The following is a 22,087-nucleotide window of genomic DNA, read 5'->3' as shown; positions in this document are numbered from 1 at the left end:
TTACTTCTACTCTTGCTTGTACTATAACTTTTTGGCCTTCATTTTGTGTCTTTCAGGACATTCTAACCCGGAAGATTCTTGGTTATGGTACTAGACGGGGCAAACTCTACTATTTAGAGTTGACAGAGAATGGGGGATCGAAAATCAGTCTGACAAATTAAGCTAACAGTGAAAATAATGCTCAAATAACTGTATGGTTATGACACCGATGATTAGACCACTTTTCCTTTGGTTATCTTAAGAAATTGCGACCTCAAATTTTTTCAGGTTTGACTTATGTGCATTTTCATTGTGACACATGTGAATTGGCTAAGAGCCACCGTATTGCTTATTTATCGAGTTTGAATAAAAGTTTCGAACCTTTTGAGGTTATTCATTCTGATGTTTGGGGTTCAGCCAAGGTTCCCTCTATTTCTAAAGCTCATTACTTTGTGACATTTATTGATGAATGCACTAGAATGACTTGGGTATCTCTGCTTATACAAAAGAGTGATATGTGTCTAGCATTTCAAAAATTTCATACAATGATACATACTCAATACCAAAAGTAGACTCGTGTTTGCAATCTGACAATGGTACTGAGTTTGTTAATGCTTCTCTCGAAAATTTTCTGACTACTCTTGGAATTCGTCATCAGACTTCTTACACCTATACTCCCCAACAGAATGGATTGGCAGAAAGAAAGAATAGACAACTTTTGGAAGTAGTGTGTGCCTCTCTCTTTGGCATAAACATGCCTCGATTTTATTGGGGCGAAGCTATCATATCTGCTGCCTACCTCATCAAACGAACACCTTCTAGAATACTTGATTTTCAAACTCCTCTACGCAAGCTGCAATCCCTGATTTCAATTCCCCATTTTCCGAATCTTGAACCCCGAATTTTTGGGTATATCACTTATGTTCATATCCCAAAGATTTTGCAAAATAAACTTGATCCATATGCCAAGCGATGTGTATTTGTTGGCTACTCTAAATTTCAAAAAGGATATCGGTGTTATGATCCACACACCTACAAGCTCCATGTGATTCTAGATGTCTCCTTCTGTGAATCAGTACCTTATTATTTAGGGGGAGTTTCTTGGATATCTCTTTAGGGGGAGAGTTCAAATCCCGCTGCTACCCCCCCCGAAGGCCCTGAATTTGACTATCGAATTTCCATGGGTATTCCCTGTGCGGGGGAATGTGGAACTGTATTTGTATCGCTCGGGCCAATCCTTGTATAAGGTCCTGTTGCGCCTCTCACTAATGCCTCGAGGTTTTAGCGCAACTGGTTTCAACATTTGGCTATGACATTAACAAGAAGATAGTATCGAATTAGCACCTCATTCATCCTTCTGCTTCATCCTTTTAGTCTCTCGTCTTGATCCATAATCCATGTCGAGATTGATTATAGAGGTTTAGAAAAGAATCTTGTGTGAAACCGGCATCTTTCTCTCTGATCTGCATCGGTCCTTAAGAATCTCATGCAGCTATCAATTGTATGTTTAAAAGGAAAATTTGTCGTTGATCACCATCCGGATCATCTCTCTTCTTCTCCAACTTGTGTGGAAGACCTGTACACGGTTTGCTCTTTCTTTTTCTTCAGAGTTTTGAAAGAAGATGAGGTTTTTCCTTGGTTGTACAGGATTTGAATTGTTATTTGGGTTAATATTAAAGTCAGCCTATTGGAATCGCAATAGAAAAAAATTAAATATCTGTCATTTGCATAAACATAATCTAAGAAGGAAATAAAATATTTAACCTAAGCTTATATAATCCTATGTTTTATATGGGCTTTCGGGCTTTTGATGTCACTTATTAGTTATGTAAAGTTCCTTGGAAGGAATAGACTCGCATGATTTCGAACTTCATTTACGCAGAAACAAATGTTAATGGGCCTTGAAGGAGACGGTACCCTAGAGCCTGCCTCATCTGCTGAAAACAGTAAAGCCTAGATACGCAAATCTCTCGGGTCCATCAATAGGCCGACTTCAGTAATACCTTATTCATATCTAATGGGCCCATTAGCCTCTCTTGCTCCTTTTCCTTGTTTTTGTTTTTTCAGAAGAAGAAAAATGACATATATTATATATAAATTTTATAAAAATTTCTTCAATAATAAGATTTTTGAACCACTATATGCAGACTGATTGCAAGATATTAAACAAATGTTAATGGGCCTTGAAGGAGACGGTACCCTAGAGCCTGCCTCATCTGCTGAAAACAGTAAAGCCTAGATACGCAAATCTCTCGGGTCCATCAATAGGCCGACTTCAGTAATACCTTATTCATATCTAATGGGCCCATTAGCCTCTCTTGCTCCTTTTCCTTGTTTTTGTTTTTTCAGAAGAAGAAAAATGACATATATTATATATAAATTTTATAAAAATTTCTTCAATAATAAGATTTTTGAACCACTATATGCAGACTGATTGCAAGATATTAAACAATTTATATTGTCATATTTTCTTTAAATATTAATTTTTTATCTGTTTACCTCTTAATTAACTCAAAAAATTACCACTCACTACCGCTATTTTGTATTCAAGAACTGAAACAGAGGTGCTTCGATCTCTCATATAAAAATTTAAGCAGATCTTTCATCTGTTACCCGCGTTCTGTTGACCGAACGCCTACATCTGCCTTCCTTCCGCAGTTTCTCATCTTATAGAAAAAAGCGAGGAGATTGCATTAGGTGAAACGGTCAAACGGGGAGTGATTCTTTTCGTGAGAAAGAACCCTGAACTGAGATTATTTTCCAACGACGTCCCTGCTTACTCATGCTTCACGCTCTCGACGTAGTTATCTTTCTTCCTTGTTGTCGAAACCTGATCCGTGAGCCTGCATGTATCTTGAGTTAGGCGAAGAGAAGATGAAGTGGGTGTGAGCTCGTGACCAGAAACCAACTTGCAGGAATCTCGACTCTTTCAAATGATATGATATGAACAAGGTCGATGCGATTATATCTCGGTCGTTCATAGGCGATGGAAGAAAGACAAGTGCCCATAAGTCGGAGCTCGTCATCAGTTCGATGAACAGCCGGTGGGTTCCTTGCAGCACTGTTTCAACAACTCTTCTCTTGCTGTTTGTACTTGATTTTACTGAAATTCTTACGACACAGAAGGGAAAACTTGAAAGAAAGTAATTGAATGACGAGAGGCTAGGGAAATTGGAATCCTTTGAATTGAATAAAAACCAAGTATAAGAAAATCTACCTTCTGTCTGTTTAGGTCTTGTCAAAATTTTTGGTGCCAGATATCGACGTTTGTGAAGACACGCAGACAGAGAAGAGACGTCAAAAGGCGCCATTTCAGTCACCAGAGAGCGGACCCATCACCGGCCGCCGGAAATCATCAATTTTTCTGAAACGTCATTTCACCGCTTGTGCTTTTTTTCCTCTAACTAGTCTGAGTTACTAAATTACCCTCACTCAACCCAATCATGACTCTTTTGCCAACGTGGATGACAACGACCATACATGTCATTTCAAGACTGGCTTATCTTCGTAGCCAGGGCCCCGAATCCAGCACCTGAAGAAAAAAGCACTCACACCGACGTACCGGCTGACGTGGTCGCAGCTGAGATCGCTCTCCGGATGCGTGACACGCGTCGGCTCGAACTGAGTGCGCACGTGTAATAGGAGAGAGTGAGAGGTATGGTGGAATGGAGGAGAAGTCGCCTTCGGAAGAATGACGGAGGGAAAAACTGTCGTGGACAGCGGCGGGGGAATGGGAATTGGGAAAAGCGTTCACACGTGAGATGCGCCGCCGTGTAGCTGTGTTGTCGGGCGATGTCCGTCGGCAATCAGTCAGTCAGCCTCGAGTCGTTTTCGGATTTCCACGTCTATTCTTTCTTGTTTCCTCCGATTGTCCTGAACTGATTAAAAATATATTCTATATATATATGTGGCTTTAAATCAAAGACAAGTTAAGAAAATAAAAACGTACACGTTAATTCAGATCCAGAACTCTCTGTGTTTCGTTACCAATTCTTCAGAGCTTTGCACTTTGAATACCATGTGGAAGAAGCTCACTTCAGTTGAACATTGTGTTACAACTTACAAGTGACCCAATCCTTTTTACTTCTTCTCCTCTTCTTGTTTTTCCCTGCTAATTCATTCCTATGGAGGCAGCATCAACAAAAACCTCGATCAACGAGTTTCCCATCTCTATCAGAGCTACAAAAAAAAAAAACAAAACTTGTAGAGAAGGAGGTTCTTCTTCTCTCTTTTTTCCTTTTGATTGGCTTTTGACATCTTGTTTGCCTGTGAAATTTCCGCACATAAATGGGCAAAAGCATTGAATCTCCACCCGTACAGAAGGAAAGAAAGGGGAAGGGGAAGGGGTCAATACCCACGCTCCCAACTGTTTTCATTCTACCCGAACACTTGAATCAGAAGGAACTAGCCGCCACACTTGCTTCCGGCTTGTCGGAATGTTGGAATTTGTGTTTGTATCGACCGGGCTAGTCCTTGTATAACATTCGTGGGGTTGATTTCTTAATAGGTTTGAACCTTTTAGCTTAATGGTTTCAACATGGTATCAGAGCAGGTTAGTCCCGAGTTCGAGTCCCGCTCCCACCGAATTTTATCCCGGGTTTTTACGGTGAATTTGTCCACGGGTTTTCCCGTGCGGGAGAGTGTTGGAATTTGTGTTTGTATCGACCGGGTCAGTCCTTGTATAAGATTCGTGGGGTTGCTTTCCTAATAGGTTCGAACCTTTTAGCTCAATGGTTTCAACACGAAAAGAAGAAACCCTTATAGTTTTTATATAATTTTTAAAAATCTAAAATTTTACATATATTTTTTAACATTAAAATATGACTAAAAAATTCTCATATTTTATAAAAAAATATATCTTATCTTATATTTTAGACTTTTATATATTATACTTTACGATGGCTAGTCCAATAGGAAAATTAATTTTGTGCGAAATGGTTGAGATAGTCGTTAATCGGACGGTCAAGATAAAGTTTCACATATTTCACACCAAATGATTTTTTTTTTTGTATTGGATCAACCATTTATAATTGATATACATATATGAAACCATATTAATATGTTTTAAAAATATTGAATTATTTTTTAGAATTTTTATTTTAAATTTAATAAAATATTTAATTTATTTTTATGTAATTTTGGAAGTCATATAAAAATTAGTTGGACACAAATTAAAACAAGAATTGTTGCAATAACTTGTATTCCTCAAATTTGAATTCAAACCAATTCATTGATATGATTTTTCTAAAGTTTTCTAGAAAAAAAAAAGTTAATACAAAAATCCTATGAAATTTCTATCCAATTTCTTATTAAGCTATTAATACGAAAATCCTATGAAATTTCCATCCAATTTCCTATTAGGCACTAATAAGATTTTGAATTAAAATTTTCTAGAAACTCTTTAATCAATAAAAGTGCTTCTAACTTTTCTCGGATACAATTTTCCAAAACAAGGCACTAACATTGTCTAATTGTCTACAAAATAGTATCTTTAATTATTTAAATTTGATTTCCTCTTTGTCTTAATTGTTAATTTAGTTGATGAAAACCGAATATAATGTAGAAGATATATTGATGATTAATGTTTATTATTTTTTTATTATATTACGTTAATAAAAAATAAAAGATTATAATATAATAAAAAAAGAGAGTAAATAATAGAATAAAAAATTTATAAGGAAAAAAATTCGGATGAAAGAGCAGTTCAAACAGTTTCCCCCTGAAAAGAGATTCTAGCACGTGACTGGTTCATCTAAACTCATTGCTCACACAAGACTCGATTGGTGTAGCCACTAGCGTCTATATTCCCACCCTTTTTCTCAGTCATTTTTGGACAGGAGACTCGATTGCAGAGTCCGACTCTTACGAGGATATCAAGTAAAATTTTCAAAAGCGAAGTTTGAAGACAGTAGAAGGGGGGCCTTATCCACTTGAGCCTCTTCCATTTTATGTGGGAAAAGAATGAAGGTCTTGGACGTGGCTCATCAAATTGCCACATCCACAACACGGGTAAGAGTCACTCACTGTGACCCACCATGTACAAAAAAAAAAATACACATGATCAGAGGTTTGATCATGTGGCTCCCTCGCATTCGACACCCTTTGCTTTGCTCCTCGGGACCTCCTGAATTGTGGGCACAAGACAAGACACTTTGGCTGCTTCCATGAGTACATTGCCGTGTCCAACTTTCTCATTCTTCTTCGTTTTCCAAACACTTCGTATTTAAACAGGGAAGAATTATAAGTAAAACCCCCTTCTGACGAGGTAAATTAACCTTTTTTTAAAAAAGGGGTTAATGGAAAGATTTAGAGTTAAGCACGCTTAGACTCTGAAATACAATTCTCATTCTTTCCTACGTCAAACCTTCAAACCCGCGAGGGGCCGAAAGTTCTAAACTTTACAAACCCTTTTTTGTTGACCCACCCTTTGCTTGCATCGGCGGGATTGGTGCCGTTGATCTTGTTTCATGTCTATCTGATCGCACAATCTTAGCGGCATCAAATCAAATCAGTATTAGTCAATGAAGATACTGAACCTCTTTCAAACAACAAAAAGAATAAAGTGACCCCACCCCGATTCATCCGTCGCCATCTTACACGGAATGATCAACGGCTCTAGTTCCACTTGTGGTGGGACCTGTTTGGCTTCCTTCGCGTACCGACTATTGACATTCTAAAACCTATTGCTAGTTTGCCAGCCACGTGAGGAGGACGGGATTAAAGAACCCCCGTTGTAGAATAAACTAAACCGACAACGGAAACCCAAAAAATAAAAAAAATAAAAAATAATTATTTAATTTAATTTAAATACCGCAGCCAGAGATACATACGACGCCATAATCCACTTTTATAAATGAAATCATTAAAAACAAAAAAGAGAGTTTTAATAATGTGAAGTGGCTTGTTGGAGTGGGGCTCCGACACGGCCCTGTTTCAATTAGGGCAGTAATCCTACATGGATTAATTTTCTGTTTGGGTCTATAAATGGCCTTTTATTCCGGTTGCAGCTTTCTCCATCGCTAGCTCATTCATTCTTCTGGAAACAGAGCGGTTAGGTAGAGGGAATCGAGACATGGAGGAGAGGAAGTCGAGATTCAAAAGGATTTGCGTGTTTTGTGGGAGCAGCCCCGGGAAGAAGAGCAGCTACCAGGAAGCTGCGGTTCAGTTGGGAAACGAATTGGTAAAAAGCCGTATTTCTTGTGATTCATCGTCTTCTGTTCCAGAAGAGTTTTTCTTTTCTTCTTCTTAAAACCCAGTAAGGTCTTTAGTTGTTTTGATGCACAAGGGTTGAGGGCTTGCTGGAAACGGTGTTGATTGTCTGAAATTAATGGCAGCTTCTCGCTGCTTAATTTTGTTTTTGCCGTTGTTGTTTTTGTTCTTTCAAACCTCTCCCTCGCTTTCAAGGGGGGTGGTGGTTTTCTCTTTCAGGAAAGAGCTTTCAGATTCGATATCTTTTATACATGGGTTTTCTCTTACTGGTTTTACGGGTTGTTGAGAAAGAAGATGAAGAAGGGGAAGAATGAAAGCTTATTTGTTAAATTTTTCTTCCTTTCGAATTGCTTGGGCACTTTCGGGGGTCAGCGTTTGGTTAGTCATCGGTGCAATTTAAGAGCTCGTTCTTCTCACAGAAAGTATGAAATCCGTGTTTATTTTCTTCATCTTTCTTGGTTTAAAATTGTCTTCAACTAGTTTTCCTTGTCGAAATTTTTTCTTTTGCGTTAGCGTTGCAGCTAACAGCTCTTCAACGTGGGACTATTATTGGTGAAATGGGGTTAATGGAGTCCTGGCAAGAGCGGTCTGCAAGCTGTAATCCGACTGTCTGTTGGGCAGCCTTCTTGCATGATCCCGTTTTAAAACAAAATAATAAAAAAAAAGTTTCATGCTTTTCCCTAGGGAACAAACGTGCTTCCTTGATATCATGACTCATAGCCATGTTTTTTCTTGGGTTTTCCGAAATTTTCTTCCATCCATGGAATGAATCTCTTCCAGTCTGAGCGGCGGGGGTGATATTGCTCTAAAACCCCATTTACATTCTTCCATTAATATATTTAATCTGTGATCCCTTATTATGATCGTAATGTATTACGGAACGTGGGAACGACGCGTGTAACGTGAGTGTGTTTGCATTCTCGATGTGTATCAAGGTGGAGAGAAGGATTGATCTGGTTTATGGTGGAGGGAGCGTGGGACTGATGGGGCTCGTTTCTCAGGCTGTTCATGATGGAGGGCGCCATGTTCTAGGGTTCGTTCTCTCTCTCTCTCTCTCGAAAAGAAAACCAAAATGATTATTCTCTTTTATTGCCCTTTATTTGTGAAATCATGCCACGTTTTTGGATATAATCGTTTTGTTTCCATCTCGGTCCATCTTAATTTTTCCTTTTCTTTGTCCATTTTTTTTCCTGGACTGACATGAAATGATGAAACCGGCAATCTATTATCTACTTCACAAACCCGATTCTTTATTTGTAAGGAAATGTTTCGTTTGTGTCATGGGTTTAATCTTAAGTTTTCATCAAGAGTCCACTAAATCTATTCGAGCAACGGAACTAGGTTCATATCCTCTTACCGTTGTCCTTGAGAAGCATTTGAGCTGTTTTTCACATATTTAATACAGGCTTTGTTTAACTTCTCTTGTTGAGCTGATGAACCTGTTGTTGATGGGTTGCTTTCTGATCTTTCGCAGGGTTATTCCAAAGACTCTTATGCCAAGAGAGGTGAAGTTCATGACTTGAGATACTTTTCCCCATTTTCTCACTTCTTTCTAGGATATCTCTTCTCCTGTTGTCACTTTGTTATCCACTGCAATCTTCTTCTTTCGAAAACATTGAACAGATTCATGACTGGAAGAATCATAAAATCTTCTCAACAGATACCCTACAATGGGACTGCTTGCCAAGAGCTTGGCATGTGTGTTTTCTTTGGAAGAGCGGAGCTGGGTGTAGAGTCTTCGTGTTTTTCTTTTGCTTGAACTTTCCTGTCCATTTTCCCGGAAGTCATCTTTGACTAAAGTTGTTGGGCAGTGGTTATCATGTGCTCATTTGGTGCTCTTCTCTTAGTATTTTCAGCTGATATCTAGGTTATTCTTTAAACAAGAGTCTTCCGAAATACGAAACTTGGAAGCTGTATCTTCTTTTCCTTGTTTCTTCCTGAGTTATAAGCTGGGGTTTTACACGTCGAACTGGACGTAAGGACTGTCGACTTTGTCTCCATAGTGGATGTCTCGAGTGGTCTCTGGTGATCTTCCAGTTAAAAGTTCTGGAACTTTTCCTTCTTTATCTCTTGAACAATGGGGTTATTTTTCCTTTATTTCCACTCGAACTGGGGTCCCATTTTTAGCCTTTTCGTAGCGCTAATCAACCCTCTAATCCATTTCACGTTATAAATCTGTCTCTCGTTAGCACTGGAATGTCTGTTTCTTCCGTTGCCTTTTCGTTGGCTGGCTTTATCCTTCGTTTCCAAAGACTATTATCTTTTTGTTGTCGAGCAAATCCTCCTTTATTTAGCCCAGATAAGATCATGAGAAGGAGAATATTCTCTCATTGGGTTTATCTCTATTATCAGCGAAGGGTCTTTGAGTCTAGTGCTAAGAAAATTTAGACGACTGAATGCCCAGATGATTTCTTCTGGCAGATAACTGGTGAGACTGTCGGAGAAGTGAGAGCTGTGACTGACATGCATCAAAGGAAAGCGGAGATGGCCCGTCTAGCTGATGCATTTATTGCTCTCCCCGGTATGGATTCTCTGAACCGTCGTCCCTCTTCACTCTCTTCTCCCTCTCTCTTCACTGAAACCCAGATAAAGATTTATTGTCTACACATTTCTTATCAACCTGATTTCATTTTATTAAATGCCATCTCCTTGAAATGTGAAATACTATCAGGTGGTTATGGGACACTTGAAGAGGTTCTGGAAGTCATTACTTGGGCACAGTTGGGCATCCACAAAAAACCTGTAAAAGATCTCTCTTCTCCTCTTACGAATTATGTCTGATTTGAGTTAGTGTTTTGGTGTGGAAACTAATACTAATTGCACCATTAAAGGCTATTGGAGGTGGTCTTATCTTTTGTAAAATTCGGTAAAGAGAAGTGACTGAAACAATTACAAGATTTGCCACCAACCGACACTGATTGTCCACTTCTGATGTCTGATAATTTTCTTCTCTAGGTTATCTTTTGTGATGGATATAACACCATGTTAATCATCACAGGCGAACAAATGATGTTAAATTTTGTTAACCGCAGATAAAAATGTGATTATCACAGTCATAGCGCCACTTGGCACCACTCCAACTAATGCCACTCGTCCAGATTCAACTAACTCTGTTCTTTGTTCTTTTCGAAAAAGAAAAAGAAAGGAACCTGTCATTCTGGTCTAAAAGACGAGGTGAGAATAATCAAAAGGCGGGTAATGCCATGATATGTGCCCCATTAGGAGTCGTCATGACTCTCATTCGTTTTGCCGTTTTCAAAACCTATCCAGGGAAGTCCATGCAATGAAGCTGCTTACCAATTCTCAATTCTCTTGGTCTTTCTTAAAGCTGCCTGTCCATTAGCTTATTCGGTCAAACATGGACAAAAAGCCAGGGCGAAAGGTGAAGAAGCATGCTGGGTTTTGCTTGAAAGACAAGAGAGAATAATAATCTCACTTGCGAATTGAGAGGAGGAGAAATTCCTATCGCAGTCAAAGCCTTGTTTTCTGCTCTGCAAAAATGACAGATTGTGAATCGATTATCTGATCTTCCGCAGGTGGGGCTGTTGAACGTTGACGGATACTATAACTCTCTGCTTTCTTTCATCGATAAAGCCGTGGACGAAGGCTTCATTGCCCCCATTGCCCGTCGCATTATCCTATCCGCGCCGACAGCCAAGGAGTTGATGAGGGAGCTTGAGGTAATAACGGTCCCACACTCGCTTGATCTCATCCATAACCGTAGGATTTCATCGATTTGGAGAATCTTGAGATTTGGATCCGGGATCCAAAACAAATCGTAGATATAGACTGTTCAACTAAATCGATCCCACCTTTGATCCCATCAGCTCCTTTAATTTTTCTTTTCGTGTATAATCTTCCGGAAATCTTGGACTCCGTAGAGTTTTTATTTCTTAATATAAACTGATTAAAATATTCGTAATTTCAGGAATACGTGCCGCTGTATGATGAGATTACGTCCAAGTTGGTGTGGGAGGTGGACCAGATTAACTACGTGGCTGAAGCAGGTGTTGCCACGTGAGCACGCCTCCTCTTTAAGTGCAGGAAGATAATGGGTTGCGGTTCCTAACTAAGCGTAAATACACGTAAATGAATGTTTTTGGCCCTTTATAATATAGTCTTTCCACATGTCAACCTTCTGGCAACGTCGCTTGTCTTTAAATATTAGGCTTGTTTTTTTGTTCCTGGAAATATCGGAATGGTTTGGACAAGATGGCGCCTTTTGATCTGTGGAAAAATACGCACAATTTTGAATGAAAATGTCAGAAAAAGGAAACGGATTACGTAAATGTTTTTGCTAGGGAATTTTTGGATGATTTGATTGTGTATTTGGAGGGCAGCCGACGGGGAAACTCCGGTGAGGAGTGATTTCTTATATTCGACTGCGGAATCTAATGGAAGTAAATATATTTGGATGGAAAGATTGTCGGTTTGGATTTGGATGACGAAATGAAGGGGAAGTCGTTGGCATTTTGCTGTTGTTATATGTAAAGATATTCAAGTCTGGTGTGTAAAAAGCTATTCATTGTCATCATTGTGTTCCTCGCGGTGGAATTTACAAGTGGCTTTTGACTTTCACTAGATTGAACATTGTACACGTTTTTCAAATCCAAGCAGCATTAGTTAGTTAAATTAAATTATTAATTTAATTTAATTTAATTATTAAATAAATAAATAAATTAAAATTGTTTAATATCATTTCCTAATCACTGCTCCAATGTCTCCCTCGTCTTTAATAAAAAAGAATTACGGTTTAATGGATAGGGTCTGGGCCTTTAACGCTTTGGGCCTCACCTTACTTGGGCCCTTTAATTACGTTTGTGCTGTCTTGCGCTGATCCGAGCCGAACTCCACGCCTAGTTGTACCGGAGATGATAGGTAGCCAGTAGCCTTATATTTGACATCGGTCGAGTTGACCAGTCAACTTTCTCTCCCTTTCTTCTTCCGCTCCCTTGTCTTCTCGCTCTATAATAAAAGAGACAAGTGAACAACAGTGTCAGAAACAGAATCTGCTGTGGCCTCCATCTCTCTGCTTTCTCTCTCTTCACCTCTCCTTTACGGCAAAACTTATTCACACGAAACTGGTATTATCACGCTACCGCTCCAACAATTCCAAGCCAGTCCTTCTCCGTCTCAATGGCATCATACCCTCGCCGGCATCGCCTCCTCTTTCTCCAGACCCCGCCACCCGAAAAAGTCCACAAATTACTCCAATCCCACTCTACCCGCACAGGTACGGAGGCTACTCAGTCCCTCTGTATTTCGGTATGCCTCCCCAAAGAACATCCCTCGTCATGGAGACCGGCAGCCACCTCGTTTGGATTCCCCGCACGAGGAACTACCTCTGTAGAAACTGCTCCATTCCCGGAAATAACCACATTAAGCCTTTTATCCCAAATCTGCCTCCTAGTCCAACATAATCGAGTGGAGTCCACAATTACGTCTCTATCATAAAAGTGGGCCGAGTTTTATGAGGATCCATCTCTTGGGGCAGTTTATTAAGTTTTCAACTCACCATAATGGGCCTAATCCGGTGATGAGTATTGATCAGCGACCATTTGTAGGCCTTGGACTCAGCTAGAGTTTTATATTGAAGGCAGTAACTCTTATTCCATGGCACCTTTCCAGTGGTAGGGATGAAAGGCATTAGGAAAGAGAAAGAGAAAAATGGTTAAATGAAGAAGAAGAAAAAAAAATAAAAATTTGAAAGCTTTTGGGGAAAGGAGTGTGTCGTACGTAATTCCATCACCTTTACATAAACAAGGCTGTCAATTCAAAGCTAAGAACTTTTGTTTAAAGGTAGAGAGGCAAAGACTAGTAGAGTATTCTCCTGTGAATTGTGATTGTGATGTGTGTTGGGAAAGAGATTGCTTTAGGCCACATGGCCACGCAATAAAAACAGGAAGATGCTTATTGAAGGTTTCATTTAAATGAAGGAAACTTTAGAGCAGATAATGCCATTTATTACTTTTTAATTTTGCTTTTATGCCTGCTTTTACTTTAAAAGAGAGGAGAGAGATATGTCATTTGGATCTATGCAAAGTTGCTTATGAAATCAAAAGAACAAACTCCCAGTTTTTTCTCTTCTTTTTCGCTTTCACAAGGATCTGAAGACCCCCCACCCCAGAGGACGGTTCGGAATAGTATGCAGCGACCGTTAGGATTGATAAAAGGGGGTTAAAGAGTAAAGAGCTGGGCGCTGCAACTCTCTGTAACTGTATTTCTTTCTTCTTCCCTTCATTCTCTTCCGCTTTCTTCATTCAAGCGCTCCTTTTCTGGCATTGCAGGGTACTTTCCCTTTCTAATTATTTGGTGTCCTTCCATGGACGGCTTTTGGACCATTTTGGAGATCTACCCTTTTGACTGAGACCAAGACTCACTCACTGACTTCATTCCTTCTTGGTTTTCACACTGTTTTTCCATGCCCTGAGAATTTTTTAGAAATTTCAATGTGGCTTATAAACATTCCCATATAAGATCAGCCCATGTCATGTCATAACAGAAGAATGTCCCCCTCCCCACCTTATATGGGTCCTCTTGATTCATTTAGTAAGCTGGCTGAACCTTGAAACAGTTCCTACTGTTCTGTGCTGATCGTTTCAGTAATATTAGAGATGTAAAAATCCATCTTTACTTGTCTATTCCCTCCGATTCCGCAAGAGAAACTATTGGTTTTGTTATGATAACATGAGGTGGCCTAACAGAGGATAAGGTCTGAGAGGTTTATAATGCGCCGAGGGCTGGAGGGGTCGGGTTGAGAGTATTTTAATGGCGGTTGTGGAGATTTGTGTTTTTTTTTTTTTTTTAATGAACTGTGCCGAGATTCTTTTGAAGCTTTGAGCATTGAGAATGAGGGCACTTGGATTGCACCTTGATTTGTGGTGGGGCCAGATTGACATGGGATGGTGTGAATGGCAAGGAAAGTCGAAGATGATTGAGGAATGAAAGGAAAATCTCTCGTCGGGTGTGTACAGGAATTGATTATAGTTTTCATCAGAAAAAAATGGTGGAGCTGCTGTTAGCTCTCGTTTCTATGCAATGGCACGCCAAGGAAGACCAGTCACTAGTCACGACCACGCAGAAGATCCTCGCCGTATGCCCATGAATCGTTTTTGTTCTTGACCACGTCCAGAAGCCAGACACATTTCTGATATTCTTCTTTCTTTAATTTCACAATTGGTGACAGAGAGGGGAGCCGCACCAAGATGATGGCTGTAAGTTCCGTGAGACAAGCAATGTGAATATAATGGGATCCAGGTATCTAATAATTTAGTTGGTACAACCGTTTGGAGCTTAATAGATGCATGGACTGAAGTCAGAGAAAGTCATTGAAATTGATGGTAGGAAAGAAACATTCTTCTGCTTTATACAGAGTATAAGCACATTTAAGATCAATACTCAAAAATCATTCTTTACCATCTATTTCTTTAAATCTTTTAATTATATTCAATATCCCTCTTCCAATCACCTTGGAAGCAGGGGTTAAGGCTTATTCCTTCTCCTCGGTTTTTCTTTTGATAACATTTGAACAAGAGAGTGATTCAAAAGCTAACTATACGAATTCAATAGAATGGTATAGAGAATGAAATGAGGTGCCAGTCCTCACTTCTCATGCAGTGGCCACTGCGGTGTGATTTTTGAGTTTTGATCGATAATATAAATGGATACACTTTATTCCTTTTCTTTGAGCCCAGAAATGAACGTACACAGTTCCCGATTCCTTCAAACAGACCCACCGCCACTTTTCAGGTCCTCGGAGTTGAGGACAGAAAGAAAAGAGAAACACCTCTGATATTCGATTTACTTTTAATATCGCTTACCAGTTGCTTCCGAATAGGAGGGGATTCAATTCCTCACCGATGAGTGAGTGAAGAAGATAAAGGTCCTTGAAGCTGAAAAGGGTGGAGTCATTTTGGGTTGCAAACATATTTATTCTTGAAAACCAATTTCCATTCTGGTGCAGCATCGAGAGAGAGAGAGAGAGAGAGAGAGTTCTGATACGAAAGATTCACTTTGAGCTTGAGTTTCGACAGTTCTAGGGAGGGGAGGGACTTATCCTGTATTTGTGAACTAGTACTGCGGATGCTATTTACCACTTACAAATACAAAAAAGGAAGAGAGAGAGGGAGAGGCAAAGCCGGGTTGCCTTTGATGCTGCTGCATTAGTCCTGCTTGTCAGCACATGCATTCCACTTTCCGCTGGGAAATCGACTTTGGACAAAAAAAATTACCCTCCTTCGCAAGAAAAGCACAGTCCACATTCATAAAATTTGACGCCCGCAACACCGATAAAAAGCAGATAACTACTTCCATATATTTCAGGAAGACACCCGTAAGACATAGAAGCAGTAGAATAGAGGAGAGAAATAGATCGAGAAGCCACCTGTATCCATCGCCAAACCGCCACTCTCAGTTTTCCAATCTCATTCACTTCTCTTTCATCCAAAATCGCACCCTCTTCTCCATTTCAAACGATAACCGTAGAGCCTTGAACCTTTCAGGTCCGGATTTGATCGCTCTTCTTATTCTTGATCAGACCGACTCTAGTTCTTAGTAGTTGGGAGAAAGATAGATTGAGAGCATCATCTCGGTGACAAGATGAGAGCTGGAGGCTGTACAGTGCAGCAAGCTCTGACGGCAGAGGCAGCCGGCATAGTTAAGCAGGCGGTGACCCTCGCAAGGCGTCGGGGGCATGCCCAGGTGACCCCTCTTCACGTCGCTAATACCATGCTCGCCTCTTCCACTGGCCTTCTTCGAACGGCCTGCCTTCAGTCTCACTCCCATCCCCTCCAATGCAAAGCCCTTGAGCTTTGCTTCAATGTCGCGCTCAATCGACTCCCTGCTTCTACTTCTGGCCCCATGTTAGGTTCCCATGCCCACCACCCTTCGTTATCCAACGCCTTAGTTGCAGCTTTCAAGAGAGCCCAGGCTCACCAGAGACGCGGCTCCATCGAAAACCAGCAGCAGCCTCTCCTAGCTGTTAAAGTAGAGGTGGAGCAGCTGATAATTTCCATCCTCGATGACCCAAGTGTGAGTAGAGTCATGAGAGAAGCCGGTTTCTCCAGTACACAAGTCAAGAGCAATGTAGAGCAAGCCGTATCCTTGGAGATCTGTGCATCAAATCCTCCCGTAAGTAAATCCAAAGAAGGAAATCTTCTAATGCTCGGTGGCTCCACTTCTCCGCCTCAGACTCAATCTCCATCCCAATACGGATCAGTAAAAGCCATCAAAGTTAGGTCTTTGGATCAAGTCAGAAGTGAGGATATAAACGGTGTTTTGGAAAATCTGATGAACAAGAGGAGGCGGAGTACTGTGGTTGTAGGCGAGTGTCAGGCCACAGCCGAAGGAGTTGTAAGAGGAGTCATGGACAAGGTTGACAAAGGAGAAGTCCCTGAGGAGCTGAGAAATGTGCAATTTATAACCCTTCCTCTCTTCTCCTATGGACATCTGTCAAAGGAGGAGGTTGAGCAGGAGCTTGGGGAGATCAGCTGTCTGGTGAAGAGAAGTGTAGGGAGAGGAGCAGTTCTGTATTTGGGAGATCTTAAGTGGGCCGCTGAGTATAGGGCTAGCTCAAGTGAGCAAAGCAGAAGCTATTACTGTCCAGTGGAGCATATGATAGTAGAGCTCGGAAGACTGGTTTGTGGAGCGGCAGAAAGTGGGAGGTTGTGGCTTATGGGGATTGCGACATACCAGACTTACATGAGATGCAGAATAGGCCATCCTTCCTTGGAGACTATTTGGGGTCTTCATCCTCTCACAATTCCAGTGGACAGTTTAGGATTAAGCCTCAACCCTGACTGGTAAATTATCTACTCCTTAATGTTGATTCATAGTGTTTAATTTCTGTGAATCTCATTTATGTTGATCGCATATTTATCTATCTATTTTGACAAACAACAGATCAGTTCTTAGGACTAGGCTTTAGGTTTTGTGTTCGTTCGAAATCTGCGGGAGGTTTAGAAAAGCTTTTGGATAGAACTGCAACTTAATAAGTTATACTGTTGATTAGCCATTACAAAATCCTTAGGTCTGAAATTTTTTTGTCAACTTCTATCCAGTTCAACCATTAACAATAGTAACTTCTTTAGCTTATGGGACGTGTTTGTCTGACTTGGTTTTATGTACTTAAAGAAGCTAAGTTGATAGGCTTAAGGCTCTTTTTCTTCTTCTTTCTCAGTTCATGTTCTTTTAGTGTTTTTAACATTTGAGTTTGCAATGTGAGGTCCTAGGTGATTGCTTAATCATTCTGATTTTTTTGGGTCTTCGTTTTCTTCTCTCAGCGACCAATTAAGAAGCAAGAGATCCGGAGATAGCACTGGTTGGTCTCTGCTTCTAGATGAAGTAGAAAAGCAGCTCAATTGCTGCTCTGATTGCTTGGGAAAGTTCGAGAATGAAGCACAAAGCCTGGCAAACAGTAGCGGTCATGAATCCGCCATAACTTCCTCAACCCTTCCTTCATGGCTTCAACAGTACAAGGAAGAAAACAGAAGACTGACAAGTAACGATCAGGTGATTACCAATTTCTTTATGTTTTCGAAAAAAAAAAGTCTTCAGGCCTATATTTTTGTCCACGGTTAATCAATACCTCTCCTTCTTCCCTTTCAGGATGTTTTCCAAGTGAAAGAACTCTGCAAGAAATGGAACTCCTTCTGCAGTTCAGCTCACAAGCAAAATGCGTCTGAGAGAACTATAACTTTCTCTGCAGTATCTTCACCATCGGCTTCAGTATCTTCTTATGATCATTCTAGCACTCAAAGGACCCACCAGAACTGGCCAGTCCTCATTGATGCCAAGCAGCGAAGAGGTAGCCACCATTTCTGGATCACAGACATGGATGAACAAAACTACGAGCCCAATTTGAGAATGTACATCCCAGAATACAGGGAGCCAAAGCCCCATGCTGCCAATCCTAAACCTAATTCTGCTTCATCGAGTGATACGATGGAAATGGAGTATCTTCACAGGTTCAAGGAACTAAATGCAGAGAACCTGAAAAACCTCTGCAATGCGTTGGAGCAAAAGGTTCCATGGCAGAAAGAAATTATTCCAGAAATTGCTAGCACTATCTTGCAGTGTCGGTCTGGGATGCTGAGAAGAAAAGGGAAGTTGAAAGTCCAAGGGATGAAAGAAGATACTTGGCTGTTTTTCCAGGGTGGTGACACAGAAGGGAAGGAGAAGGTCGCCAGGGAGTTGGCCAACCTTGTCTTCGGTTGTCAGAACAACTTTGTTTCTATTGGGTTAAGCAGCTTCTCGTCGTCAAGGTCCGATTCGACAGACGAATCCAGACATAAAAGAACGAGAGCTGAGTCAAGCTGCAGCTATCTTGAGAGATTTGCCGATGCCATAAGCAACAACCCACACTGCGTCTTCTTCATGAATGATTTAGAGCAAATTGACTTCTGTTCTCAAATGGGTATCAAGAACGCCATCGAAAGAGGCCGGACAAGAAACTCTAATGGCGACGAAGTACGTCTTGCTGATGCCATTGTCATCTTGAGCTGTGAAAGCTTCGATTCAAGATCAAGAGTTTCTTCACCCGTGAGACAGAAATCAGATACCGAAGAGGACAAGGGCATGGAGAGTGAGAAGGACACCAGCCCTAGTGTTTCTTTGGATTTGAATCTTTCTTTGGAGGATATGGTTATCATTCCCTCAGTTGATGATGTCGAGCTACTTGAATCCGTTGACAGAAGGTTCATTTTCAAATTGCCGGAAGACATGTCCAACGGGTTCGACGGTGGCTGTTAATCATCTGCTTGTTTGATCGTTTGATCAAGGGTAGATTTTACCTTTTTTTTTTTTTTTTTTTTTTTTTTTAAGAAAAAATGATTTTTTTTGTTTGTTGGTGATTTGTTTCTGTAACTTGAGAAGAGAGGGAAAGTGTTAGATCTCGAGCTCGTAGGATTTTGTAAGAAAAAACACGTGTATATTATTGTTATTATTATCTTCATTTCCTTATCTAAAACCACAGGCTTGGCTGCCATTAATTTTGTCTTACATCTTATTCCCAACTTTAATTCTTCCTAAAATAGCTTTCAAGGTTTCTTCCCAAGTAAAAACATATGGTCTTTCTAATGCTGCTGGATTAATATGCATTATTTTTTACACAAATTAACAGTTTTTTGTAGTAATAACCAAGCAAAAAGCTTTAAGATCTTTCGAAACTCCTGTTAGATTGTCATATTACCCCTAATATCCAGGAGCAGAATCCAATACTTTCTTGATTATGTGAACATAATTGAGTTGTTCCTAATAAGTTCACCATAGGTAATGTCACCCCCCGGGACCATTTGTCTGCTTTATTATCTGGACTCTTCTAATATTCACCTAAAAGAAAGAACTGGATACAGATGTTCATCTTTCCATGGAGCCTCTATGAACAAGTCTTGGGATAGACCCCACTTTATCCATGGAAGCAAGTGGCCATCTCATTCACCTTTTAACGTATTCCCCCCCGCCCCCCCTATTTGATAGTATTTGAGGTCTTCTCTCATATCGTAAATGGAGGCTTATGCTCCATTGGTTGTTCTTATCGCGTTCCAGCTTCCTGGAACCCTCATTTTTGCCAGAAAACGTCTAATTTTATTGGTTCATGCAAGTGCAGACATGCACAAGTGCGTTCAGACGCGTGTCTTTGATGACATGAAGAGGCTTAGTGGTAATTCAAAAGGCTATAAAGAATCTTCCATTCCGCGAATATGCCTCTTTTTTATCATGATAAACCAGAGAAGAATTTTTAATCTGCACTGATCGAAACTTATGCCGGAATGGGTCGGGATAAGATCCTTCATACAATCTATCTGTGTGTTGGATAGAAATGGATGATGAAGTGAATGACGCGCTTAAGGATTGCATAGTGAAATTTGTTGTAGAATATCCAAGAGCCTAACTGATGAGAGAGATAGAAAGAGAGAGAGAGATTGATTTTGCCATTGATGATGTTAGTGTGCTCTCCTTGGATCCACCAAAAGGGTCTCTTCGGGAGTGTCTTATGATTCATAACATCCTTAAAAATGAATAGAAAAGCAGCCATATGGTCTTGAATGTTTCTAACTACTATGTTTGAAAGGAATCATTCACGTCCGCTTTTCTATTTTGAAGCCATTGGAACATGGGTTCCAAAGTTCATAATCATTGCAATGAAGCTTTGCAGCATTCCTGGTGTCGAATCTTTGTAAATGATTAGATGTATTATGCAATACTAATGCAAAAAGACTCTGATTGATTGACCCAGAATGGCAGCTTGCTTCTTCTCTAAATATTGCCTTATGATTGTCTTGCTGATGACACTATAAATTTCCTTCTCACACAATCAATCTACTCGATTATAAATGCACAAGAGAGTGCAGTGAGTGAAAATGCACAGAGAGGAGTAAGTGTGTGATTAAGGCCTGATTCATAACGTAAGAGATGTGCAAAGGGAAGGGCACTTTAGAAGAGAAAAGCAAAATCTTCCCTAAGAAATATCTTAAGGGCTCTACTTTTCATGCATGTTTATGCGTTTTGAAAAAGAATCGCCTTTCCTTCTTTTGATTTTATATCCCAACATTCTCATCTTTGAAAAGTAGTGGGAGGTAAAAAGATTAATACAAAAACACAGAGAGGGCATCTTGTCTTTAAACCCTTAAAGATGTTGCTTTAGAATCAGAAAAAGATATCCTCAAATCCTTAAAAAAATACTGCTCAATATGAAGTCCAAGTGTAAGAAGGGAATTTGTCGCTTATGAACTGTGAGAAGAGTAGGGCTTAGAGAAAAACTAATCAAGATTTGGAGAAAAAGAAGGAAAGGGTTATCCATCACATGTCTATCCTTTCTTCCTACCTCCCAAACACATTTATATATTCTCCCTTACTTTCTGGGTTTTTCTCTTTTTTCGCTCTTTTTCCGTTCTCACAAAGGGAGAAGCCTCTCATTTGGAGGGTGGGCTCCTTTTTCTCTTTTTCTTTTACTTTCTTTTTCTTTCTTTATTTCTCCTTTTTTTATTTTTTTGGGATTCTTTGTTTCCCTCCCTGTTCATTGAGTTAAGGAGATCCTAGGCTCTCCTCTTCTCGACCGTGTCAAAGCTTGCAACTGTGTGGACATAACGCGTCTATCAGTTAATAAGAAAATGAAGCTGGATTTGAATGGATTTATCAAGTTCGATTCAGGGGGGGGGAGGAACCACCGACGTTGTTTCATGCATGCAAAAGTCATCTGTTTCCTCATATAAACTAACGGTGAATAACATGAAAGGAATGTTACTTTGAGAAGCGCCGTGCAGAAGATAAGCAAATGGGCACCCACCCGTATGATCGTAGCAAGCTCTCAGAACATTCACTTGCTCTTGCGAAGAGATCAAATTACAGCCTTCAATCTAGTGGTAGCAAACGGGTTCTTTTGCTGTATTAAACTGTTTTCCACCGTTCTCTGCACCAACAATATTCAAAGCTTAAAAAGATCTTTTGCCAGTTCATGTATTAGATTTCCAGAAGGCTGGTTTGCCAGTTTGGGATGAAATTTACTGAAACTAGAATGAAATTTATGAAAATAAATAGCTAGGTCGCACTGATGAATCGATCAGATGAATGGTTTCAAACTTTCAATATTTTACTGCAATCCCATTGCTTTTCCTCCTCTACCTTCCATTGATGGGCTTTAGATAGGACTCTCATGTAAAGAATCTCTCAGAGTATAACGACAACGTTTTTATTGGTGCCTAACGCTGAGGGAACCATTGGCTCTATCTTTGAATGTATTTTATTGATCAGTTGGTGGTCGGCTATCTGGTGTTGGAGTGCAAAAGCGCCGGATGGAAATTTGAAAGCAGGAAAAAGTATGGTTTGTTTAATCAGATGTGGGAATTTTTTGGGATCTTGTTATCTCTCAAAAGCCAAGAGGAGATGACCTGAAAGTCCATAT

At 40.1% G+C, this 22,087-nt stretch overlaps 2 protein-coding genes across 2 annotated transcripts; both read left to right on the top strand.

The window, feature by feature from the left end:
• Positions 1-7,029: 7,029 nt before the first annotated feature.
• On the top strand, positions 7,030-11,307 carry LOC137958738 (cytokinin riboside 5'-monophosphate phosphoribohydrolase LOG7-like). Its single transcript, XM_068805838.1, has 7 exons — positions 7,030-7,159; positions 8,124-8,221; positions 8,663-8,693; positions 9,610-9,709; positions 9,860-9,930; positions 10,725-10,868; positions 11,117-11,307. Exons 1-7 carry the CDS (start codon positions 7,052-7,054, stop codon positions 11,207-11,209), a joined length of 645 nt encoding a protein of 214 aa, XP_068661939.1. The 5' UTR covers positions 7,030-7,051; the 3' UTR covers positions 11,210-11,307.
• Positions 11,308-15,717: 4,410 nt separating this feature from the next.
• Positions 15,718-19,138, top strand: LOC137959956 (protein SMAX1-LIKE 3-like). Its single transcript, XM_068807386.1, has 3 exons — positions 15,718-16,988; positions 17,469-17,697; positions 17,794-19,138. The coding sequence occupies exons 1-3, from the start codon at positions 15,787-15,789 to the stop codon at positions 18,934-18,936; spliced, it is 2,574 nt and encodes an 857-aa protein (XP_068663487.1). The 5' UTR covers positions 15,718-15,786; the 3' UTR covers positions 18,937-19,138.
• Positions 19,139-22,087: the final 2,949 nt, after the last annotated feature.

This window comes from Aristolochia californica, unplaced genomic scaffold (genome assembly GCF_029961685.1).
Source record: "Aristolochia californica isolate CCGP_79_NKW_82.1479 unplaced genomic scaffold, dmAriCali1.0.hap1 SCAF_3, whole genome shotgun sequence".
NCBI classification, from domain to species: Eukaryota; Viridiplantae; Streptophyta; class Magnoliopsida; order Piperales; family Aristolochiaceae; genus Aristolochia; species Aristolochia californica.
Note: the sequence above shows the minus strand (reverse complement) of the source record. Positions and strands in the feature narration are given on the sequence as shown.